Source organism: Crocodylus siamensis, chromosome 8, assembly GCF_052110815.1.
Source record: "Crocodylus siamensis isolate JL-2025a chromosome 8, ASM5211081v1, whole genome shotgun sequence".
Lineage (NCBI taxonomy): Eukaryota > Metazoa > Chordata > Crocodylia > Crocodylidae > Crocodylus > Crocodylus siamensis.
In genome coordinates this window covers 63168523-63195555 of record NC_143402.1, presented here as the reverse complement: position 1 = coordinate 63195555, position 27033 = coordinate 63168523, and the positions used below count along the sequence as shown (strand labels likewise).

Below are 27033 nucleotides of genomic sequence, written 5' to 3'. Positions count from 1 at the left end.
CCACTGCATCAGCAGCTCCCAGCTGAGCGGCGTGCAGTGGTGGGAACCACCCTGTCCCCTGCATGACAAACCGCAGCTCCATGCCATGCCTGCCCCACTCCACCTGGGCAGCACTTGCCCCAGGCCCATGCCTCCCTCCCCACAGGGGCCTCCATCTCCCCTGCAACACCCTTTCCCTTCCCCCTTCCCCGCCCCACACCAGACTTACCCAGCTGGAGGCAGCTCTCCACACTGCGGGGCTGTGCTGTGCTGCAGCTGCGTGCATGCACAGGCCGTTTAATCGGCCAAATTATCTGCCTGATGTGACCAATTCAATGTCGGACCGATATACTGCTGCACCTCCAGTGGTAAGAATTTGATGTAGTCATTTTGAATCAAGAGTTTTCATTTTGCACATTGAAATTAGTCCAGCATGCCTCTTGAAAGGAGACTTTTCCAAACGGTTTAAGTAGTTCAGAGTAACACAGGAGTTAAAACTCCATATGCCCCGTCAACAAAAACTACTAAAGGCTACCAATTCAGAATTCAATCCCTGAACATAATTCTACAGATCAATACATAAATGCTTTATAGACCCACACAATAAAATTGGGCCACGTCCTTAATAGGCACAAAAGTATAGGGTTTTTGCCAGACATGTTTCCCTCCTGCTTGCTTGTCCTTTAGAATGTTCTTCCTCTTCCACTTTCCAGTCTTTCCCATCAACTTAAAATTACTCCACTAAAAGCCATCTGTTTAAAAAAGTCCAAATTATGCAGTGAAGAAAATAAGGCCAATTGAAAGTAAGAGCTAATCTGTAAAATTTAAAAGCTTGGAGTGCATATTCTTTGACTTAAGTCAGATAAAATACAATTAAGAAAGAACAGAGTGATACATGCAAGTTGTCGGTTCCATTAATATGACAAGTTTCTCATTTTAATTAAAAAAAAAAAAAAGACAAAATATCAGTAAGCCTCGAGTCAAATACAGCTTCGTGGTGGATTGCAGGCACACGCCTCAGGCTCTCTCTAGCCTTGAACTCTAAGTGACCAGAGAATTTAAATTTATAAACGTTTTCAGGGAGAAAAAAAATATTCTGAGGTCATTAGATAAAAGCTCCTATATTTGCAGCTCCTTCCTTCATAGACTGAGACAGTCAGGCTGGACTGTAATGACTTTTGTCACTTCCAGTCAGCTTCAATTCATATTATTGATTTTGGTAGATTATAAATTGGTATCCCACCCAAATACAATCATAACCAATTCTTTATCAGGCATTTTCCACCACCAATTGCCCTTTTTGTTCTCGAAGTACCTATTCAAAAAATCACAGAAAGCAATAGCAAAATATTTTAACCAACAAAACCCCATTTAAAATGCAAAAAAACCCTAGAGTTTTGATTTATTGAACTGTGGAATGAAACTGGTATATTTGTTTTCTTTTAGAAAGTCCTAGGTGAAAAATTGGAATTTTTGATACATGTGTTAACCTGACCACAAAAAAAAAAAAAAAAAAAGATCTCTGGATTTTGCATACATGATTTATGAAACATTTAGATCTTGATATAAAATCCTAAGCCAGGGTTACAGTAATGCAATCCATGAATGTCTATAGTGCAGTAAGTAAAGATGCAGGAAATAAGCTTTGTTTAGAAAAGGAGACACCAGTTGACATCAGCTAGTGAATCATCTCTCAAATGAAACAGCGAGTGATCCATCTATTTACTGTAAAGGGAAAGGAAGTCAAGAGCATAACTGAGATCACGTTTCATTCCCTGTCCTAATATTTTCTAGGCAGTAATGAAACCGTCTGTTTTTATTTTTCTAGCCTTACAGATTTATATTACCGTGGGAAACAGAAGAACTAAGAGAGCTTTCCAGTCCAGAAGGAAAACAGAATTATAAGCTTCAGTTCAGTTCAGCATTTCCTTTCCAAAGAGGATATGAGGCACATTATATAGCTCATTAACCAAAATGTTTACTATAAATTTCAGTTAACATCCTCAGATGAAAGGTGCTATATATAAACATGATAGTGCGCACAAGTATTTTTAGCATTACAGGAAAGAGAACAATCTTCCCTTATTTTTGGAAAGATTTACAGTTTTGAAAAAGGCTAGAAGAAAATATTACTCTTCAAGTTTCAGAGGTCTTGCAAAACTGAACAAGATCAGTGCCACGTACCAAAAAGCGTCCAAATTATATTTGTTCACTCCCTCTCCCTCTTAAAAGGTATGTATAGAGAAGCAAGCCAGCCCATGAATTCATTCTCCATGGACCCAAACCTATTCCCAAAGGAATTAATCCTTACTGGAAGATTTGACAGTGAATAGGAACAGGAAACGGCCTTATATTACATTAGATTACATTAGATCCTCATAAATCATTTGCCCATCAACTACAAGGTTCTTTGTTATCCTTCCTCTAGCAAAGCGTCTGTTAAATGAAAAGACAGGATTGGAATGGACTTCCTAGGCCATTACATCAAGGTCCCCTTTATCACCGTCCCTTTCGTATACTAACCAGCTTCATCTTAAAATTAGTTAAGAATTTTTGTTCTTACCACTCCTACTGCACATTCAACAAGCTGTTAGGGCCAAATGCTAGCAGGGAGTTGTAAGAGGACTCTCAACAGGTATGTCTTTGAAAAAAAAAAACAACAAAAAAAACCAGCTCTGCTGTAAGGAGGTGATTGGGATGATACCTGAAGTTAAGAAAGGGGAGTTACTTCATCGTTGATTTTCGCAGACTATCATTCTCATGTTTAAAGAATAAAAATGTATCCAAAGTGGCTGTAAATGGGACCTGATTGTGGCTTATCAGTCATGGTCCAGGCTGGTAAGTTAGAGCCCAGACTACAAATGGCACTAATAAGTAGAGATTTGTACATCAGTGCCACATCAGATCTGCACCAATAAAAGGAAAATTTACATTATCAGCTATTGGCTTTTTTGCCTGGTATAGCTAATAATGTACCAATAAATGTAGTGTACCTTCTGTTTGGTGCCCCAGATGCCATGCGCGCAACCACGGTATGCATGTGGCCAGGAATGCAGCCGGGAAGCATGGAGAGCAGCTCCCTGCAGGTAAGTCTGAGGAGGGGAAGGGGCATGTGGGAGGGAGCGAGGCCCCAACAGTGAGGAAGGAGTGGAGCAGGGGCTGGGGGCACTGAGTCGAATGGGACCCAGGGCAGGGAGCACAACCGAGACAGGGGAAGGGGGGTGGCTCCCCGGTACTAAATGCACCCCTGTGCATAGGACAGATGTAGGCTCAGGGCACTCTGCCCTGCTGCCTTTGCCCCGGGAGCCGTGTACCGGCCGCGTGCCCCCTGCACATCCAGCAATGGTGATGACAAGTTGTGCCTCCTGCTGCTGGACAGGCAAGGGGGGCACAGCCAGCATGGAGCTCCTGGGGCAAAAGCAGCAAGGGGGAGAGCCTCAAGCCCACAGCAGGCACCCCACCTCTGCCTTTGCCTTGCTCAGCTCCGATTAGAAGCATCCCTGTGCTTAAAACTGGTGGTGATGCTTGAACTAGAGCTCATTTGATGAGCTGTAGTTCAAGCATCCCTGCTGCCATTTTTTAAGCACTGGGATGCTGTTCCCTTGGACAAGCCATCTATGGCTCTGTTCTGCTCCCCACCCCAGCTCTGGGGTCCCATTTACTGCCCTGGCTGGGCAGCACCCCCAGCACCAACCCCTACCCCACTCCCTCCCTCACCACGGGGGCCTCAGTCTGCTCCTCACCCCCATGCCCTTTTCTCTCCACAGACTTACCTGCAGGGAGCTGCTCTCCATGTTGCCCAGCTGCATTCTTGTAAATCGGTTATTGGATCGCTATCGGCTGGTATGCCTGGTGAATAATCTGCTGTCAGTATTGGCCAACAAAGTCTTTATCAGTGCACCCCTACTAATAAGTATTGTTCTACTGAAAACGCCTCACCTCACCTAATACAGCCAAGAATCACATTTGATTTTCATCACTGGATCACTTTTGTGGCTCCCAGTCATGCCTTAATCAATTTATTCACCCTTCTCTGTCTCCTCTTTATCCCCATCTCTGCCAGAGTTCTTGTGTGATGCTAGCCATGTTACTTAGGAAAAGCTTTTCATGGGCGATCACTAATTTTGTATTCCTTATTTTGGGGTGTCTGACTTGAAACTCTAGGCTCTAGTTTTGCCTAAAGTATGGAACACACAGAGCTGATGTCAATCAGGGTTATGCTCCAACACAAGAGCAGCCAAAATATGGCCCATCAGCCAGATCTGGCCCACCAAGGGATTTTTTATCCAGCCCACGGCAGGTCCCTCAGCCCCATCCAGCCCAGGCACAGAAGACAGCTGATCAGTTGTACAATCCAGCACATAGTGGAAAGAGACTACTTTCTAGTTCTTAGCAAACTTTCATTTCCTTGCATCTTAAAAACAAGGCTGAAACAAAGCCAGAGTTTGAACTAGAGGATAGGGGCAAAACTTGCATAAGCTTTAACAGATGTCATATTTCATGTTTCTCTTCTATCATAAAATAACAACCTCTCATATCTTCATGCTTTGTTAGCAGAGCTGAATTAGAAAAAAATATTTTTAAGATTCGTGAGCCAAATACCAAATCACCACTACCTGACACTATGAGCCCGAGTCACAGCTCTCTGAAATCGGCGCGAGTCTCTCTAATGAATTAATTTGATTTACAATTCTGATTGTAAAGGAAGAGAAATCCATTTTAGTGAAGCAGAACAACAAACTAGTGCTTAAGACTGCAGGATCCTGCTCCTTAATTCTAGCTCCTAAGGGCTATAATAATGCAGATAAGTATTTATGAAATGGGAATGTAGCAAAGTTTAATAGGCTTTTTTTCAGACCTACCCTACCATAAGCACTGCCAACACACTCTGGTCATAACGCCATTTGCAAGCAAGCAAGTTTTGAAAGAGCAAAACATCTAAAGTACAGGTGTGAGCATCATAAAAAGCAGCATTCTCCTAAAGCGGTATTCTGCCTTCAAAGGGGAAGGAGACTACTTGAAAAATGGAAGAGCTGCATATTAAAATAATTCTGTATTGTAACAGAAGATCAGCATTTGTATTCACAGCCAATATATACAAATGTGGTCGTTTCACTTAAAACAGTTGTATTGAGGTTTGCGATTCATTTCTCTCCCAAGTCAGCAAGCCTGAGTCAGGTGCCACTCAGCAAGCAGGTTTCTCCAAAACCTGATTGGTTAGGTGCTTTTCAGTTAGAGCTTAAATTCTATATATAATGTCAGACCCCACCCAAAAATAGCTATATGTCTCCCACTTTGAGGCCTTAATACCCAAGCTTATAAACTATTAACTTGAAAAAAACAGAACCAAAACTATGACAGAGATAAAACTTCTATCAAGTGGTTTATTTCCAATTCCAATAAGCAAGTTTCTCTGCATTGTTAAATATGAAATATCCGGTCATTTTAATGACTTCAGATATCCCATGGGATAAGTGACAGGGATAAAACTAGGAGTGCACCGATGAAGATTTTTGTGTGCGATACCAAAGGCCAAAGTTGTCCATATGGGTGTGCAGGGCCCCGGATATATCAGCCTGTGCAGGGCCAGAGGGTGGCAAGTGGCCAAAGCATGGAGCTTATGGCGCGTGGCAGCTGCAGCAAGGCCTTTACAGCACTGTCCACGGGGCCCCCCAAAGCACAGAGCCCAAGGTGGTCTCCCCAATTCACCCCCACCCCCCCAGGGCAGCCCTGCTGAAGGCCGATAATTAACCAGCCATATCAGCCAATACTTATTTACAGGAATGCAGCTGAGCAACTTGGAAATCAGCATCCTGCAAGTAAGTCTGTGGGACAGGAAGGGGCAGCGGTGAATGCGACCCAACAGCCAGGAGCAGGATGGAGCTGTGGGTGACTCGGCCAGGGGACAGAGAGGGGTAGTGAAGGGCAGCAGTTCCCCACCACTGCATGCACTCCTGGGGGGGGCACAGGGGGCATATGCCTCCCTGGATTTGTGCACAAAGGTGAGCGTGGGCTGTACCAGCTTCTTTCTAGCAGGGACAGGGTGGGGGAACTGGGCTCCAAGCATATGGAGGCATGGCAGGCAACAGCAGCAGTGCTGGGGGGCAACTATGGGGAATTTTGGGGTGTCTATAGCTCACCCGGTAGCCACCCCTCACAGTACCACCTTTGCCCACACTGCCCCCACTTGTTCAGAGCCCAGGCCCCACACTGGGAAGAGGCTGGTGCAGCCCCCGACCCCAAGCCTGCAGCGGGCAGCCCACCCTCACCCTGTGCGCCAATCCAGGGGTCACATGCCCCCCCATGCTTCCCCCAGGGGTGTGCAGTGGCAGTGAGCCACTTCCCCTTCCCCACCCTCCCATGCCTCCTGGACAAGCCGCCCACTCCCAGCCCCAGGGTCACATTCACCACCCTAGCTGGGCAGCATCTAGCCCTGCCCCACTCCCTCCCTCACTGTGGGGGCCTCAGTCTCTCCCCCCCAGATTTACTGGTGGGATACTGCTCTCCAAGCTGCCAGGCTGCATTCGTGGCGGCGTGCATGGCAGCTGTGTGCATGCGTGCAGCACGTATCAGTGACATTATTGGCTACACCTGCCAAAAAAAGCCAACTGACAATAATGTTAACTTTCCTTTCATTGGTGCCGATCCAATATGTGACCGATATATCGGTGCATCTTTAGATAAAACTTATCTGCTGTGCTTTACAGATGATGATACTGTCAACCCCAGGAGTTCATAAATGACTAGACAATTCCAGAACAAGAAACAAAGCTAAGTAAGTCTCATGGGCCTGTGTGCCCGCCGGGCTTTGCTCGCACCTGAGGGCGCCGCCCGTCAGATGTCAGCCCTGCCCCGGGACCCTTGAGGGCAAAACGGATGTTCTTTCACCATGTCACCACCCCGCTCTCGCCTGCCACATCTTGATGTATCGTCAGTGGGGGGGGGGAAGGGGGGGCGGAGTTGTCTGATGCATTCTCGTTGCCCAGGTCCACCCAACGGATGTACATGGGGCTCCAACCACCCCTGCACCCCGGCCTCACACCACCTTCTGGAGCTGGCCCTGCAGAGGGGGCACATGACTCCTCTTGCCTCTCTGCCGCCTTCCTTTACCCCTTTTCCCTATACTCAAAGGGTCGAGCCTCTATAGTTATGGAACTGGCTCCAGACCCTCAGTCCCTAGGACCTATGCTTCTAATGGGCTCGGGCATCCGCAGTCCCAGCGGCGACCCCGCCCCGATCTGGCTCCTCCTTAGGGATCCTTGTCACCCTACCACACCCCGAGTGCACCTGGCTCCGGCGGGTCCTCCGTGGTGACTTCCTTTCACCGCGATCCAGTCCAGGCGCCTCCTGTCTGCTGCCGCTGGCTCCTCCCCTCTGGCTCCTCCAGCTCTGGCTCCTCGTCCTTCCCCGGACGCTGCGGGGCCTCACCTTCCTCTTCCTCTGTCGGCGGATTTCCCTCTTCGGGGCCATCCACCCCTTACGTTGCAGCCGCCGCCGCTTTTATCTTCACCAGCCGGCATTCGATGCTGACGTCACCAGCTGGCCGCAGCTGTGTAAAGAGCCGGCTCACGAGCCGCGCAGCTTTCCCTGGGATGTCGACTCCTGCTACCGGTGAGTTCTTGTTGCCACTCTGGCCTCCGGGACAGCCTGGGGTCTCATTTCTGGTTTTAAGTTTTAATCAGGAAGCCTCTGGAAACCTGTACACTCATTCACATAAGGGTGGAAAGCTTAACATTAAATGCATGTACACACGTGGAGGTTCTCTTTTTAAGGACTCCTGTAATGTAACCTGTGGCGCAACATTCTCCCTCTCCCTCCCTCAGGTTTCTTGTTCACAATCCAACCCTTTGATATCCCAGTTTCTTGCATCTGTTTTTTAGAGCAGCTGTCTGATGCTCCTATCTATAGATAAAACTGTTTGGATCCTGACGCTCCTATCTATAGATAAAACTGTTTGGATCCTGACAGGTCAAGGAGATAAGAAGTAGAAAGTTGCTGAAGAAGATGCATATGACTCCATACCACTGATTTTCAACTAGGGTGTTGTAGCACCTTGGGGTGCCATGAGATCCTTTGGATGGTTGTGTAAACAGATAAGCTCAGGCTCAGGCGTGTCCCTGTCTGCCCAGTCCCCCACCCTCACAGCCCCTCTGCAAGGAAGTAAATGCGGTAATAGATAAAATTATTTTTTTTAATTGGGTGTCACTAAATTAACAAGAATTATGAAGAGGTTCTTCCAAGTCAAAAAAAGGTTGAGAACCACTGCTCTATGCAGCCATTTACTAGAAAAGCCGATGTCTTTCTAGTTTATCTCCAAAGTGCCACCCTGCTCTAACTTCTATAGAGACTGTCTCCACTTCTCCCTGTATAATGGGGAAAGAACCAGCCTGCCAGCGCTCTCTCCTCTTGCTGTGTCTGCAAGTCTGTGTCACTGGGGACAGGAACCAGACAGGAAGATGAACAGCTGTCCCTAGTAGCCAGCAGCAATCCTTTCAGGCAATTCATCCAGTAAATTGAAGATGGTCATGCGATTATGGACAGCATGAAAATAGGACCCAAATTCCAACAATGCACTGTCAAAGATACTTCAGAAGTTAGCGACAGAACCAAGACTACAGATCCCTCAACCCCTTGCCTTTACACCAAAAGGCAAGACTCCACGGAGCCAGATCAACAATTGGGTGCATGCAGTCAAGCCAGGGGTTTCATTTGGGAGTAGATGCCAAGGAGTGTGCAGGAAGCAGCAAGAAGGCAGGTGGACTAGTGAACCTTGAGGAACAGATACCAGCCATACATGGAAACAAGCAGCATAGCTAAAGAGCTGCAGTTGGATAATGGTCATACACAATGAAGGAGCTGCATTTCGTCATTTAATAAAAGAATTGAAGTGTGAAAGCACATGGGACAAGGCTCACAGTGAAGAACTGCAGAACCAGGAGACAGCTGGCTTTGTAGAACAGTCAGCTTGGCAACCTGGTGAAAGAAGTGCAACCCCTTGATCTTCAGACATGCTGACATGTCACATTAGAAGTGCATCAACAAAAGGTTTAAGGACAGCAGTGGAAGAAAACAATCAAGCAGGAAAATGAAAAGATTTAATGAGCTCTTTGGGTTGTCCTGGCTCCAGCTATTTAACATATACCTTGTTAAAATCCATTTAAGTATGAATTATTTACCAAAGCAAAGTTTGATCCCATTATACATACATAAAAATAATCTGGTCTTTACTTACGTACTACAAATGCTAGTTATTGCCACTCACCACTGTTCAGTGGCACTACTGTCACTATGTTTAACTTGGAAAGAAAACACTGGTGTCAACACACCAGAATTTGTTACTAATTACTTGAGAGCACACTGCTGCCCAGAAAGACTGACTGGTATGGAGGCACTTCCCATCTCAGAAAACCAGCCTATGAAAGAATCATCCAGAGAACTGCATCAAGTGGAGTCTTTAAGAGAACATATAGATGATAGACTAACACAGCCATCTCAAATTAAAATTAAATTACATACAAATTGATGCAACTTGCTCTATCAGTCTTCCCCCACGCTGCCCAGACTCTGGGCATGTCTACAAGAGATGCTAACTGCACAGTAGCCTAACAGCACTGTGCAGCAGTACATCACAACACAGATAGTATCAATATGCTACTGCACAGTATTATTAGGCTACTGTGCAGTAGCATCACTAAAAAGGTGTTTGCTGGTGCTACTGCGCAGTAACTGTGGTTACTGCACATTTATTTAGTACTTGGTTGTACAACCACAGAATTAAATGCACAGTAACCATTGTGCATTAACAAACATAGACATGCCCATTGCTATTCAAACATAGGACAAGAGATCTCTGAAATTAAGAAAACATCTATGGATTGCACACAAAAGTTGTTTTCCTCCCTCAGTTCTGCAGATAACACGGACTTTCATCCCAGTATACATCATACAGCTGCTCTTTTAAATTTACGAGTTTAAAAAAAAAAGAAAGAAAGTGTGCTCGCTCACGAGAACTGTTATGGAAGGCGCTGTGCCATTTTCCAATCAGTGTACACTGAAGTAGTTTTAATCCAATTAAAATATACTAGTTTCCAGGTGAATAAAGGTGGCATATTTCTGTGTTCTGATGAATTTTACTGAAAGTTATCTGCACCACAGCCTTTTTATTCACTCAAAGACCATGTAATTATTCTCCATTTAAAATTTCTGCATTAAACTAGTCTGACTTGCAGTTGTTGAAGAGCTGAATGTAGGTGGAAGTGAGATAGCAATGGTCTGTGAAATTACACTTCTTTCAAGTGCTTTCAGAGAAAATACCCCATTTGGAGAGAAAAAAAAAAGACTGATCTTGAAAAGAAAAGCTACTGCACCATTATGATACTTTTATTCTCAGCTTCTAGACTGTTACTTTTTTTTTTTTTTTTTTAAATACTTCTCATGCCAAAGTTTTTCACTTGATCACAATCCAGGATAAATTTTTCTAGAGTGAAGCAAACCTTAAAAGCATGATAAATGGATTTTTATTTAACTAAAATTTCCAAATGCAGTTTGCACTCTAACTCAAAAGGGATTTGAAAAGTCAAGGTTGTCATTTATGTGATCTTCAGCAATATGTGCATTTTTGTAACTACAAAAAGAGTTGAGTTATGAATTAAGTCATGAATTATTGAAACCTTGCACTATACATGCAAAGACCATTTTTCCTTGTTGATGCAGCCATGCAAAGAAAAGGGTTACTTGGCTATCCACATGCAAATCATTCTCTTCACTACTCAATACCTTGAATCTCCTCTCTCTAGTCTACCCTTAATGGAGTACAATGGAGACCTGTTGTAGCCCTTCTTGGCTTTTGTGGATGCAGGTTCAAATTGCATGCACTTGCCTAAAGCGCTAAATATGGGAAATGTGAAGTTAGTGTGTAAACAAGGACACCTTGTCCTTTCTTATGGCAAAGAAATTACCAAGAATAACGTTTTTAAAAGACTGCTGCTTAGATTTTGAAAACAAACAGGAAAATTTTAAATGTATAATTTAGTAATTAGAAAAAAAAACAAAAAACAAATCAAGAGTTCTGGAAAGCCACTTTTTTTTTTTTTTTTTTTTTTAAGTAAATGCAAGATTTCTTTTGTTGATTAAGTTTTATATACACTTTTTGGCTTTCATGCAGATGTTATAAAACTTCAGGAAGGGCAACTGGGCAGAACTGTGGATACTACCACTAGAAACAGTAGCCCCCCTCCTATACATCTTTTTTGCACACACGCACATCTGTTGCCATTTCAGTTTTGCTAAGGCATTTGTTTAGAAAGCCTTTATTTGCTGGGCTCGGGGCTTTGTGTATACAGCCTCAATCCAGAGCACTGCAGAAAAGTGATACCATCAGTAGAACCATGAGATGGCTTTATGAGACTGCATGAAGCACTGTTGAATCTACAAAGTAAAAATAGGGAAAAAAAAATAGAGAAATGTTTTCCTCTTTCAGTCTCAGGTGCTACATGTAACAACAGATGGAAGTGCAATTTTCAAGTATCCTCTAGAACTGCAAAAGATATTGGGCACAAAACTAAAATGTTTCTCCATGGCAACCATAACTCAGCTACTTTGCACACATTTACATTGCCAGCACATGCATGCATGCGCACACACATCCTTATTGACAAAGTAGACTGATACAAGAAATAATGCAGAGGAAGGGCTGGAGGGAGGAATGCTGGGAGATTTGCAGGTAAGATCCCATCTATTAAAGAAAAAGTGAGGGATATACATTTATGATAACGGAGATATAACTGTGAAAACCCTTTGTTTGAATCTTCATTAGCTAAGACCTAGATATGTTAACAATAAGCATAGGGACCCTAAAACTAAATGCTGATTTTATTAGCAGATTTTGAAAATAATTTTGCAAACACAATATTTAATAACAGTATTTTTCTCCTATCCTAAAGTGTATTAAAGCTAGAATTATAATAAAGGCATAGGTCAGCGGTTCTCAAACTTTTAAGACCCAAAGTACTTCTCCATGACTGTTGTGAATTGAGTGGTTGTGAATTGAGTGGCACCCCATTTAATAAAAAACTAAAATGCATTATTATACAGCTTACCTGCTTGAAGAGGGTCCAAGAAAGAGGAGAACCAGCTGGCAGGAAAGAGCCTGTACTCATTTTCTTCCCAGAGCCTATGTTTATCTAGCTTATCTCCTCTCTCCAAAAGCTGTCAGGTACCCCAGGATGCCATGGCACCCTGATTGAGAATCACTGGCCTAGTCAGAGCTTTGTATAGACAGAAAGTTGCCTCTGCATACCAGTATATCACACTTCAAGGGTACATGATGTTTTCACAGATCTTAGTTAATGTAGGTAGCTTTAAGGTACTGAAGTTCACACTGTGTGAGTAAAGAAACTGCTGCATATGTGCAAAAAGACCCAAGCTATTACTGCTCTGGAAACCATTACTTTGAATCTTCTGACTTGAGTACAGCTTTAATATTGAGATATTAAATGTCCAAACATTGTTTGCACTGGTTAATTATGAACACAGGAACTGCTACACAGAAACAGACTAATGTATTCAATTTCCTCTGGTCAGTACTGGTCACTTCACAGAAATCCAGAATTCTGTTGATCACTGATGAAGAATACAAAGACAGGCTTAGCTTGATAATTTTTACATGGATCCTACCCAACTGAACACACCTTGAATAAAATTTTCAAAAATGCCTAAGTGATCTAGGAGCCCAAATTCCATTTTAAAAGTGGCCTGTACACAAAGGATCCTTAGTTCAGTGGATGAAAGGAAATCAATGTGACCAACAGTCCAGAAGTACTTGTATGCTTTTGGGGATGGGGGAAAAAAAACCTCCAACATACTACTATTCTTATATTAGATTTTTCTGGATGGTGGCCTTCCAGCTCCATCACTCCATGTTCTCATCACTTTTATTAAAAGAAGTAATCTCCGTTCAAGAAACCAGATGTATTCCTTTCACCTCATAGTATATGCAATCACCAGCTATCAATACTAGATTTCTTCTTTTCTTCTGAACTCTTGTGCATTTTCTGACTTGGGCTCAAATATTATTGCTTAGTCACCATCCCATTTTAAAATGTGATCTATTACATGTATTTCCAGTTTCTGTCAAGACAGCTTTAATTAAATCTAGAATGGGAGTTTGCATCTAAAAGTACATTTCAACACCAGCTTCTGTGCAACAAAACAAATAGCAGGGAAGTGTTATATAGTCATGCTATAATCAGCGAGCCAGTTCTCATAAGAAATAAATAGCTCTCCAATTTCCCCACCCCCGCCAAAAAAGAATCCAGCTCCCTTCATCACAGCTGTATGCCTGCCTACACAGCAGTCACAAACTGTTGAGCTGGCAGAAGGTGCTTTTATATGGAAATTAGGATATTTTCACTTCTCAATCCTGCCCCTCCCTCTTCTCCAGCTGCCAAAGATTCACTCTTCTTACCTTGTACAGAATTCACTATCAAGTTTCCTTAAGTCTCCGGAAACTTTAGCAGGTTACACGCACCACAGAATTTGACATTTCCTTACATGTTTGTCCTTTTCAGTTTGAAAAGAAGTTGGAAGTAAGACAACACCTGTACATTTCTCAAGGTTCTAACTGAAAAAGTTGGCAACTATATTCCATTACCAATTTAATTAACAGTATAATTAACATATCAGGCAGGAATGTAATTATACAAAGAATGAGTAGTGATGGGTTATAGCCCAGGGACACTGTACTTCAATATGCTGAATGCAACTTACATAGCAGAACCTGGAAGGACTTGCTATTGATGCAATTTTCTCTCCTCCCTATCCCACCCAGCGAGAAATCTTCCCATCTGCCACCACAAGCTGTTGTAGATTTAAGCATGAAGGTCTTTTCTATATTCCCTTTACTTCATTGCCACAACTTCTGGTGGCAGGAAACAGCTACCACCAGCAAACCATCAGTGCATACATTCATATGCCTTTTGTGGTGGCTCTTCATAACTCATTTAGCAGCTGTGCTGCCAGTGTGAAGTGCATCTGGGGAAGGTGCCAGCTTCTGAAGGAACCAAAGCTGCCACCATAGGTTAGGGACTATAGACAGGCATTTTCTGCCAGCTCCCACACAGCAGCAGAAACCTTATTCCCCCCCCGCCCCTCAGTTGAGATGGTGCAACTCTGCCAGATGAAAATGTACTCTCTCAGAGGAACTCCGAGTGTAAAGGCACTCGGAAATTTTGTTGGCAAAACTGCAGCATAGACAAGGTCTTACTGCAGGAACATGATGCAGAGATCTATGAAAGGAAAACTGATACGGTTAACAAAACAGATCAAAACTGTCGTACTGCAAGTTTAACTCTGCATTTGAGCATTTGAATTTTCCACTATAAAGTTGCATCAATATTATTTACGTGTTATTTTTAAAGTTACACTACATGAAGAGAGAGAAAACAAGTTTTTTCCCCCTGTATAAAGGCAGTGCAAACAGGTTTGGGCACTACTGAAGAAATGTAGCTACTTACCTAACCTATGTAGTTGACAGTAGCAAAACAAAAATAAACATGTTGAGAGTAAATTACCATACACATGCAGCTTACTCAAAAAAAGCCACAAGACAAACCTACCCAACTCATATTTTATCTCAAGTATTTTGGGAGTAAATATGAAATCTAAGTAATATTTCTTCTTCACAGGTCAACAACCAGCTAATTTAAACAATCCAGAGGATCCCAGTAAAAAAAAAAAAAGTCTCATGTCTTTAAAAAAAACAAAAAAAACCTCCACTAAATTGAGCTATTTCCTGCTGTTGATTAAAATTCTCATGTTTCTTTTTAGTTCAAAATTTGAAAGTTGCGAAGCAATTTATAGTAGCACATTAAAAAGCCAGACCATACACATGACCAAATTCAGCCCCTGTATAAACAGACACAGTTTTGGCCAAATCAGGATTTGGATTCTATTGGAGTTAAAAGTACACAATCACTTTAACGCTTGACCAGTTTTACAGAATTTAAAAAGTTCAGAATTACCTTCCAGAGTCCTAAAGACCTGCCCCTGTCCTACACACCCTCAGCAACTTGTATGTTTTTACACTCACTTTTCCTCCAGGTATTCTGGCTTTCCCCTGTTATATGGTAAAAGTGTTACATGAAGAAATGGAGACCAATATTCTAAGGAAAACACTGAAATTGCTACACATACAGCTATTGAATCTAAGAAAAACAGATTGGAAAGAAGAAAGACAGAACTGTACATCTTTAGTGTCTTTTTTAGTGACAATATCCATTAGGTGTTACCTGTAGCTGGGGTGAATACCAAATTCAGGCAGGCTTTTAGGTTCCTGATGAAAAAAGGAAGAAACCTAACATTTATAGCACTGTCAGATTGCCTAATTCTTCTTAAACTCTGCACCAAACAGAAATTATTTAATTAAAAATAAAGCTGTTAGGAAAGGGGGGGGAGGGGAAATTGGTTGACATGTTAAAGGTTAGATACTAAAATGGTGAGGTTAAACAAACCTGTTCTTTGGGGTGGGACCATGGCAATGGGTGGAAAGGAAGAGACCTGGGAAGTAAAAGACCTGGTGATGGCTTAAACCTAGCGGTCAATTTGGTTAAGGAGTATTACTTGAAGGTGATCCATTTCCTGTCGAATTCTGAAATATGCAGCTGCAGGATCCATTTCATGTGTGGATGGAATAGGTACAATCACAGTGGAGCACTTAGGCCATATCAGATTATCAGGGGAAGAGAGAAAGTGGGAAGAAGATGGCATTCAATGAAGCTAATAGAATAATTAGCTTACATACAAAAGCTGGAAGCAACAGAAGTTCCTGCAATTCCGTTGCACAACTAAAGGAATGCCTATTTCCTTAAGAAGAGAAGACTGGAGATTCACCACTGAGTCCAATACATGTTACAAGCTCTGGGAAATCTATTGAAGTGTGTGACAACCCTAGATTGCGTAATATTACCCAAGGTTTGGAGTAAAGAGATGCCAAAAACATCTTTTACCAAGTGGTTTAGGAAGCTGCTGAAAAATGGGACATCTTGAGTTCTTTCTAATGGATTGCTGCATATCAGATGTCAGGGAAGACCAGTCAGATTACATGCTGCAGGGTCCTAGTGAAGCGCTCAACTCCTGGCACGAAAAATAAGTCAAGTTCCCAGCCAGACTTTAAAATATGAGAAAAACATAAGGAAAAAAACATTCATGCTAGATTCCAGGCCTGTCCTATATAGACAGCAAGGAAGTATCAGTAACACCTAAGGCAAGAATGAAGGTGACTGATTCGGATCAGGATCTCCCTTCAGTTGCAAATTGCACATCTACACTCTGCGCCACTCAGAGCTGGATCAGACCACACAGAAGTGCTGCCCTTCAGGCCTACCAGCTCTGCAGGACCAGGCCTGGAGCTGGGGAGGAGTGGGAGGGAATAGGAGAGGCAGGGAGTGGTGAAATCAAAGGGAACTGCTGCTGGGAGTAAAAAGGGTCCCTTTCACACACAGGGAGAGCCAGAAGGGGAGGAAAAGCAAGTGGCCAAGATAAATTTATTATATACTTTGTCTAAGAAAGCAAGGCAATTTAAATTTTAACATTTTTCTTTTTCTTTCTACATTACTATGGTCTTAGAAAATATACAAACACTGATGAGAAGACCATCCTTGAAGATATTATTCTTAATCCAGCCACCTGCCCTTCCACATACAGGACTGAAAATGGAAGGGGCCCTTTCTGACTGTAGCTGACTGTCACAGGAAAGTGCAAGCACTTGCCAATGCTTTTTGTTTCAGCAGAACTCACCAAGTCCTGCCTGCCTGAACTTTTTCCTGACCATTCTTAACTGTAGTTAACAACTCTCCATTTTTAATTTCCCATGGTGCGCAACAGACAAACTAACTTCTAAATCCACATTCTAGTACTTACCCATTTGAAATTAAATTAAATTAAACAGACACATTTTTGCTCTAGAAATACACATTGTTGGAAATGCTTTTGACCAGTTCACAGGTAACGTATGCACCTCCAACAATTTTTTAAGAAAACAAGAAAAGAGTACCAGGTAGCTTTGACTGCATCTGTAGAGGCATACAACTGAATTACTTCAGAAAAAGAACTTCATTAACACAGATTGTTATTTCATAGTCCACGGCTATTAGCACACATTAGGGAGACTTCTTCCATCCTCTCCTTCCAGTCAATATTTTCATAGACACTTTTCAGTTTTGTGACAGGGATGAAGGGCACCTCAGAACTTGTGGAAAGCACACTTACAGGAGCATGATCTTTTGCCTTCTACAGCTTTATATTTAGCCACATCCTCTGGGAAAGCTTCAGCAAGCTCTTGAATCAACAGTCTTAAATGTTTCATAGCATCAGTTTTACCTCTCGTGTTCATTTTAGCCAGGGGCCTCTCTGAACACTCTTTAGTAGACAGCTAAGGAAAAAGACCTTGATAAAAGTATTAAAAATCCCCTGAATATGAACTGATATCACAAAGTTCTATTGTTGCTTATCAATATCGTACAAGTCTGTAACTATAATATCGAGCTTCTGTTTCTTCCCTGTTGAGCTGCTGGGCTAGAAGTTGCAGCCAATAATCATGATCTGCCACACGTTCTCCACAGGCTTCCTCGGTGAAATTACCTTGTTCAACACTGGGGCCTGGGTGACGCTGGCACTGTCCAACTCTCCCTGCCAGTGCACCTACCTACTGCCTTTTATTCCTACTAGCCTTCATACAGGCTGGGCACTTATTAAACACTCAAGGAGGATGTTCCTCTTGTGAGAGGTTTGTAGTCTACAGACAGAAAGAAGTTAGAGGAAAAACCATAGGCAATAACTGATAAGAAATGAAAGAGTGGAGACAAAGTGAGGTAGAGGACAGAATGGAAGACCGGGCTCCTTGCTTTTAAATCATATTTTCACAGAGAAGAGAGAAGGAGCAGATTTGAATGTTCATTCCAAGAAGCCGTACAACAAGTTCATCTTGCTCTATTTTAGTGTGAAAACAATGCTACAATACAGCAGATAAAAATTAACAGTGCTGAATAACAAAGTATCTGTCAGCCCCGTTAGAATGGAGTTTTCGTGTTCTAGTTTTAAGGCAATTATTTCCCCCAAGTTTATTCTGAAGGATAAGCTAGTGGTGCCCAAAGAACTGACAACTACCTGTAAACCCAACACTGCAGGACATTCAAAAAAAGTAGTCTCATCTAGATTTTTGTGGGGATTAGGGGGTGGCAGTGGGGGGGTGGTTTATTTTTGTGGGGGCGTTATTTTTTGTTTTTTAAGATAAATTCTGCAGAGTGAGCAAGACTTGGAAATTTTCAAGACATCTGTTACCCAGATAACCAAATCTACTTAGTACAGTAACCTCCAGCAAAATATTACCTCCCAAACTATTTGGATTTACTGGTCCAGATTTGGCAGAAAAATAGAGCTGGCCTAACAGACCCTTGCCTTCTTTCAGACTATTGTGAAAGAACAGATGACTTTTGAAGTGTGTGTGTATATCTTATATATATTGGTATTTCCCACTAGAGAATCATTTGTCTGCACCAAAATGTACAAGTGGAATGACTTTTGAAACAGTTGTTACAAACTCAGAAGCCAACAATTCTCTCTCTCTGTTACAAGGCAAAACATGAAGTTAGACCTCTACAGACTTACAAACAGTTCCTAGCAAAGGTTCTCACCGTTTTTCTGCAAGGAGATGGATAATCAATTATTGCCCTTCATCCTTTGCCTGATATTTTAAGGGAGAGCCAAATACTTCCTTCAGAGTACAGTAATCATGAAAGGCTGTACAAATTAAGATTAAATTAAAATAACTTCAGCCCCTATTACAAGTTATATCTATATTTACCAAGAAGGGCAATTGTGTCACACACATTTAAGTAACACTAGTTACTTAAAACATGAAGTTAGTAAACTAACAAGGAAAGAAATCTATAAACCTGCCCTTACCCATCAAGTACACTTGATTTTTCACACCAACCTCAAAGAAATCTCTCATCCTCATGGCCCATAATTCTTTCACCCTCCCTGTTCTGAAGGCCTGCCTTTGTGTAGCACAGTTGGTATGGGCGCAAACCATCTGTTCATTTAAACTTGTCTAATTTAGGTTTTAACATTTATTCAGCAAGGTGTCTTTAGTAGCTGTTTGTGAAGTGGTATGTAAGCTTACTGCTCTCTCTCTCCACATGTTAAAGTTACAATTAATCATGAATAATGGATTTCAAGATGGACATAGGGTGCTATTGAATAGCTACAAATTAATATTTGCATTACCTTGTTGCCAAGAACTCTACTCACAGGAAAACTATGCTAGTCCTATACAATTTAAGGCCCACCTCAAACATGGTCTCCTGATTACATCAAGCTACATTCAGAGACTGAAGAATTCCTACAACATAAATTATTCTGAACTGTTTTATGGTTAATTTAGGTACAAAGCATCTGACCCCTCATTTAACACTGAGCAGACAGAAAGAAGCAAGCGAGTTGCAAATTCCTTAAGGATACCTCCAGCAAGCACACACTTTCTGCATCTTGGGAAGAACCACATACATGAACATGAGGTCTCTTCCAGCTCCAAATTTCTGTGAATCAGCAGGCACAATCCTCAGTAGAGGTCCCTGGGCCCCCCCACTCAGGGAAGGGAAACTCCAAGTTAGACCAATGCTGGGCTCATGCCTTCAAGGCACAACATGGCCCTCTTGTACAAAAGATACACTATAGGTTGAGTGCTATTAAGAAAAAAAAATGTTATCTGCCTTTGTTTGATACATGCCATTACTTTAATATTAAATATCACAAATAATATGGACCTGATACAAAACCTTTTAATGTCAGTGGAAGGTCTGACACCAACTTTAATGGTATAAGATGCATATCTACCCTGTTTCGTGGATCAGCTCCTAATAAAGTAATTTAAAGCAACTGTGAAATCTGTAAGGTGACCGCCTATTTCTTTATTACCTAATGGATTTGTATAGAGAAGCTACATCTATGAGCAGAGAAGAAAGGAGGCCTTTGCTTACACAGAGATGACTAGAATTCAGCTAAGGAATCCTACAGTTTCCTACTTTGCAAACACAGGTGGTGCCCATAGGGTACTATTTCTTAAACGATTAATGAAAGCACAAATCACAAACAAGAAGTCTTCATCTTGGAGGGCAACATTTGACATACCAAATATACAAGACCTACACTGCTGTCAATTTTTTGGAAACACTGTATTGAAACTCAACAGTCTTGTGTTATAGTTTTCTTCCTTTGTCTCTTTTAAACAGTCTCTCATACTGTCATCCACCATTTTGGCAGTAGGCTCATCATCCAATAACTAATAATTCATTTTGTTATATGTGTTTTTCTGTAAGAATAGGAAAGCATGTTTGTGATGCACAAAAGTTACAATGGATAAATGTCTGAATCTCTGCTTCACAGCATGCCATCATAAATGCACGGGATCAAGAAAAAGGGTTTCAATAGGTACTACAGCTCCCGCTAAGTCAGAAGGTTGCATCATAGCATTAAGGTACACTTAATCCCACTTAAATGTGGGTATGTTGCACAGGTTATGGAACTGTACAGAAAGGCAATTTAGATGGGGTACCACTCACACACCAACAGCTTGCCTACAGGGCAAAATTCACCAAGGAAAGGGGAGGAGGAGGGATTAACTGCTGCAAATCCAAATATATTCATTCCAACCATATATACACCCTTAGCAGTCCTCAGTGCTTCTCTTCGCTTACTGATTATACAATCATGGAAAACGAGGGCTGGAAGGGACCTCAGGAGGTCACATCTAGTCCAACCTCCTGCTCAAAGCAGGACCATCCCCTGCTAGATCATGCCAGTCAAGGCTTCGCTTTAGCCCACTCTTAAAAACCTCCTCCACCACCTCTCTGGGTAGCCTGTTCCCGTGTTTTACTACCCTCCTAAAATCCTTCGTAATCCTTAACCTAAACTTCTCTTGCTGCAACTTGAGCCCATTGCCCCTTGTTCTGCCATCTGCCACCACTGAGAAGTCCAGCTCCATCCCCTCTGGAGCCCCACCAGGTAGACCACAGCAAGGGGGTGGAGGATCAAGCCCTCCTGCCCCAGGACGTCTCTTCCATCTCAAGTCCGCCGCGCACCCGTGGGCCCGGGCTGGACACCAGGAGAAGCAGAGATGCCGCCCCGTCCCCGCGGGGCGCACGTGCCCCAAAGCCTCCCACCAGCCCGGCCCCTCCCTGAGGCGCCGCAGCCTCGGGGGGGCGATGCGGAGGCAGCTGCCTCCCGGGTGTCGCGCGCCGCCCAGACCTGCCGCCGCCGCCGGCCTCCCAGGCCCAGCGACGGCCGCGCAGCCTCCATCGCCATCCCCGCGGCAGGTGCGGGCGGGCCGCGCCTCCCTTACCCATGTTGTAGCCGTAGGGGGACTCGGTGGCTCCGTCCTGCAGGCTCGCCAGGATCTCGCCCTTGCCCACGTCGCTGTCGCCCACCAGCAGGAATTTCAGCAGGAAGTCGTAGGCTCTCCCCGGGCTGCCCGCGTGGCTCATCCTCCCGGCCCCGCGTCTGCCGCCGGCTCAGCGCTCGGGGCCCATCCTCGGCCGCGGCCGGGGCGCGCGGAGCGGTCACCGCAACGGCAGCCACAGCCGCAGCGGGCGGCGCGGGGAGGCCGCCGGCATGACCGGGGTGGCGGCAACAGGTGGGCCGGGCCCGGGCGGCGTCACAACGCGGGGGTGCGTGTACCGCGGCGGCCCTGGAAAGGAGCGGGGGGTGGGGGGGCAGCCCGACAGCTAGGTCTCCGCCGCTCTGGAGCCAAGTGGGCTCGGCCCAGCGCCCTGACAGCACCCGCCCCGCGCCGGTGCCATTGGTGCGTCAGAGGCACCGCTCCCGCCCACCTCCTCCTCCTTCATTGGCGCGCTGTGACAGCTTCCGCGCCCCCCTCCTTTCCCATTGGGCAACAGGCGCGCCAGCCTTTCCCTATTGATGCAGCTCCGTTCCCTTCTGCTGTCATTGGGGGATCGCGCTCGGCCGGGCCGCCACCCGCTCTTGGCGTGCGGAATCAGCGCTCAGTTGCTAGGGGAGTCCTCCCGCGCTACTGGTTCGCTCGCCCGCCCGTCACGCTGGCTTCCCGCCCCCAGGGGCAGCAGGGCGGGGTCCGAGTGCGGGGGCGGAGCCGCCGGGGTTTAAACTGAGCCGGGAGGGAGGAGCAACCCGGACTATGTGAAAAACAAAAACAACCCAGAACAACTACGACTGTCTGCACTGCAACCGGGCCACATCAGCCCTGCCAGTCACTGTGGCTACAAATATGAGCTGGGTGCTCAGCCGCCATCAAAAAAGCAAACAAAATGTCAGGGGTGATTAAGACGACCTACAAAAAACTGGAACTCTGGGTTCCAAAATGACACCTTTCATTAGACCAACTGGGAAATTGCAAGCAAATTGTCCTTTTCTGCTTATTATTAAGGGATTGTTATTATTATACATTATTATATTATCTTATCTTATTATTTTTATTATTATTATGGCTTATTATTAAGGGAATTCTGAACAGAAGGGAAAGTATCATCATGCCTCTATAAAGTCCTGGTGAGCCCACCCCTCAAGTAATTGCTCAGTTCTGGTCCCCGCACCACCAAAAGGATAGAGGGAACTAGAGAAGGGCGACAAGTAGGGTGGCCGTCATAGAGAGGATAGTCTGGCTGTCCTCTGTCCTTTATTGCTACGAAAGCTGATGCCTTTAAGTCCTCTATTTTGAATAGACATATAGAGGACATAAAGGTGTTGGGTTTCGTATCAGTACAGGACACAGGACAGAGTAGCAGAAAACCGGATTGTCCTCTATGACAGCCACCCTAGCGACAAGGGTGATGAGTGTTGTGGAAGGACTTCCATGCGAGGAGAGACGAAAGGGGTGAGGCCTATTGAGTTTAGAAAAGAGGCGCTTGAGGGGGGACATAATAAGAGCTTATAAAATACTAAATAGCGAAGAGGAAGTAAACAGGGATTTCTTTTGTACTCTCTCTCAATACAAGAACCAGGGGTCACAAAATGAAACTAGCAGGGAATAAGTTTCCAGCTAACAAAAGGAATTTGTTCACACTACCTGTCCCTCAGGTGTGGAACTCGCTGCCACCAGGTGCTGTGGAAGTTGACAATGTAGCCAGATTCGAAAAAGGCTTGGACAAATTCTTGGAGCAAAGGGGCTATTGAGCATGGGAGTTAGGGGCACAGTCTCTGAATCAGAACTTCCTAGACCTTAGATCTTGGAGGCTACAAATGGGAGAGGAAGAGTGGGTGGGGGGGAACCCTGTTCAGCTCACCCATTTCACTCTCCCTTTCAGCATCTGTTCTCTGTCATCGTGTGACACAGGGCAAGATGGACCTATGGTCTGACCCAGTAAATGGTCATTTTTATGTTCTTAAGCAGGTGTGTGAATGGGTTGAAATAAAAAATTAAATTAACATCAGAGTTGGACGATGTTCAAACCTGCCTGCAGCCATGTTCCTCTGATGTGTGATTTCACAAGCTAAACAGGCTTAGGCAGGGCCAATACTCAGACAGCAGAGCTCCAAGCAAAATCTTGCATTGCCCTGATTCAGCACTGAACCAGGACCACCCCAGTGAGCTGCAGTGCACTGTGCTGCCAGACATCTCCCCTTCTGCCTTTTCATCGCATGTATAAATTGTGCAGGTTCAAAAGCAAGCTGCACCTGCAAACCACATGGCTTTCCCTAATTCAGAAAAAAAACCTCTTGACCAGTCCAGAGTAGATTAGGCCTGACTTCTTATATTGTACCTTCAGACTGATTTGTTACAGTGTTTCCTCTCACAAAAGTACCATTTCAGTAAATGAACTATAAAAATAATCCTGTAATCTTTGATACAAACGTAGTTCTCAAATATGGAGGATCAATCAAGTACTGACATGCTGGAATAAAATACAGTAAGAAAGAGACAGTAGAATTAGGGATGGTAAAAAGGTAATAAGGTCTTCAGCAAATACAAAGCCATTGTGCCATGGAAAAAAGATAAGCAACCTTATAAAGGCCCTTTGAACTGAAAAACAAGTGAATATTGTCTTACTAGAAACATACGCTTTCAGCAAGGCTGCTTATCCCTGTTGGCAGAAGCAGCAAATTCAGGACTTCTTCTAGGTCATGTGCAGCCAGATTTAAGCCCCAGGCTGACAAGAGATATATTTCTGTCTTTTGTCTGCATTATCAAACTTTTTGATTCAAAACAAAAAAGATAACTTTCTTCCCTGATAGAACTTACTCATGTGGGCATAACCCGTACCAGTCTATTAGAATGGTATTTCAAAACTTCCCTGTAGCCCTTAAACCAGTTGTCAGGGACTCAAACCCCAACTTCCCAGGTCCATTGTCTGACCGCAAGAGACAGGCAACACCAGCAAGGTCTTATCTCAAAGCTCTTTATTGAAGCATGCATACAGCAACAAAGACCAGCCGGTCTCCTCCAAGAACCAGCCCCCCTTGATAATAAGTAAGCAAGTTTATATAGACAGTTTTCCGTCACAAATTCTACACTTAATTGACTCAACCTCCATGGTTAGTTAAAAACTTCTAGTGCGCATGACACGATACATGCGTAGGTGGGAAAGAAAGCAAGATATCAGGTTAGTGTGAGAAAACTTCTAATTAGTTCAAACTGGCTTTTGGCTACATACTTGTTTTGATATGCTAAATCAGGGAGGAGGATAGCATCTTTGATTGTTTCAGCTGTGTCTTTGAAGCACTGAGTCTGCTTTGTAGATTTATCTATGGTCTTGTTAATTTCTACAGCTACACAATAATAGGCTTTGAGCAGTTCTTACCCATAAGCATCTTCCTTATCATCAAATATGCAACTTTCTTTTCAGCACTGTTACTTATGCTAGTGGGTTCAAGGTAGGTTCAGTTTGTACCATCCCTACTTATCAAAAGAGTTCATGATTATCCTGTTTATGGCCTCTCAGCAGTATTTTTGTTTGTTGGCTTTTGGGCCTGCTCTCAAACATCATATATATCACAGTGAACCTGTAGCCCTTAACCAGGGTGCCACAGTTGTCCTGTTGTAGTCTTTCTTAGCTCTTTGCCATAGAAAGAACTTTCACAAAATGAATGAAAGTGAAGAGCTGACATTTTCCAAGGAATGCCTTGAGTCTAAAGAGATTGAAAACTGCTGCCTCAAACAAACTATTTTTTATCACTTGTTTAATGTCTTTAGATCTGTACCTAGTCTATGTAAGACTGACAGCCATGCTGGCCAATCTGTCCAAGAGGACAGATTTCACATTTGCCCCCATTCTGATAGCAGGGCTCTATTGGAGCTTGAGGATAAGGATTAGAAATTTAAACTTGATGCAGTAGAGAAGGTGGAGATAATGGAGAGATTCAAGGGAAGTGATGATATTTTAGAAGCTCCATTTTGGGTGGAGGAAACCGGTTTAGGCACTGGGGAAAGAGTAGCTTTTTCCTTGTATATATAGTGACCTGTGTCCAGCATGTAGAGATTTCTGATCAGTCAGGGGGAGCAGGTTCAGAATTAAATATGCAGTCTCTTTTTTTTCCTACCTACGTCTTACACGAACTTCACTGTGCACAAATACATATTGTTTCATGTTTGTTAGCAGGTGTCTATCTCTTGGTGCATAAAGATATACAGATTTCTATATCTGTTTTGCAGAAATAATTGGAAGAATCATAGGTACTTTACCAGCTGTCCAATTAATACCATGCAATTAGTATTTCTAGAAGTGAGTGGATTGTTATAAACAGGCAAGGTTCTTTGGGTAAATGCAGTATCTTTTATTAGACCAACTCAGTTGGACAAATTTTTCTTAGCAAGCTTTTGAGCACCAACACCCTTCATCAGGCTGAGGAAGTGTCTACAGATAGTATGCACTCTTTCTCCATGGAGTGGTAAAGCAGCCAGAGGCCAATACGTATGCAAGAAAGCCAGTCAGTGAAAATGTAAATTGAGGTGATCTGTAGGTGAGACAGATGGGAGGCAGGGAGGGAAGGGGGAAGGAAAGTGGCTGTAGTCAAAGGTTTGTTATGATGCTTTCTTGATCTTTATTTTGCATCCAGACCCAGTTACAAGGAGATAGCTAATGTCCAAAACTTAAGTGGTTTTTGTTCTCAAACATACCAAAAACTTGAGTATTTTCTATATACCAGAATTGTAGAAGTTCTTCTAAGATGTTGAAGCAGTGGTCCCCAACCTTCTGGCACCATGTACCACATGAGTGGTGTGGGGTCAGTCCACGGGTGCGGTCTTGCAAACTGGATATGGCTGCATGCTGGCTCAACCCTAGCCATGCGTTGACTCAGTCCTGCTGTGTGCTAGGCCAGCCTTAAATGCAGCTTGATCCTGTGCACCACATCCAGCCACGTGCTGGTCTGACCCTACCCACAGCCTGATCTCTCCATGTGCCAGCCTGACCCCATGCATGGCCCAATCCCATGCACCTCCTACGCTGGAGGAAGTTAAATGCCAGAGGCTGCAAGTAAAAGAGGAACAATGGGAAAAAACCCCTGGTCAGACTCAGTTCACTCTCCCTTTCAGCATCTGCTCTCTGCCATTTTTAGACAGGATACAGGACAAGATGGACCTATTGTTTGACCCAGTAAATAGCACTTCTTATGTTCTTATGGGAATCTGGCAGCAAGGGAGCAGCAGTTAATGCTGCCACCATTCCCCCCTGCCAGTCTGTGGACCTGTGGAGCATTCTGCAGGCTGGATGACAGAACTATAGCCAGATTTGGCCTGCAGTCTGGAGGTTGAACACCATTGCACAGAACTATTCCATAACAGTATTAGCACAGTGAAGTCAAAAGAACATAAATAAATACATAAATGTATCTGTAAAGCGTCCTTTTATTTCTCTGGTATGTCAGAAAATTTCTGCACTCCAATTTCACATTTTATACTATGTGCTCATTCACAGAATAGTTATTCCTGTGCAGACCCTATTAATTACATTATGGACTCCTAGGATTGTTGCAAATTTGTTTTTCTGTAATAAATTCTAGCCACAGTGATTTTGGTAGTGTAATGAT

The 27033-nt window shown here is 43.6% G+C and overlaps 1 protein-coding gene and 1 long non-coding RNA gene across 2 annotated transcripts in view; one reads left to right on the top strand and one right to left on the bottom strand.

The window, feature by feature from the left end:
- Positions 1-7739, top strand: part of LOC149858856 (uncharacterized) — a 32678-nt gene extending 24939 nt beyond the window's left edge. The window contains exons 2-3 of the long non-coding RNA XR_016443740.1: positions 6687-6754; positions 7315-7739. This is a non-coding gene — a long non-coding RNA (uncharacterized LOC149858856). The remainder of the gene's footprint in view (positions 1-6686; positions 6755-7314) is intronic.
- The window catches only part of RAB40B (RAB40B, member RAS oncogene family), a 43146-nt gene extending 21376 nt beyond the window's left edge, over positions 1-21770 (bottom strand). The window contains exon 1 of the mRNA XM_090059169.1: positions 21377-21770. Coding sequence (XP_089915295.1) covers positions 21377-21518 — 142 coding nt within the window. The 5' untranslated portion in view covers positions 21519-21770. The remainder of the gene's footprint in view (positions 1-21376) is intronic.
- Between the last annotated feature and the right edge of the window lie 5263 nt (positions 21771-27033).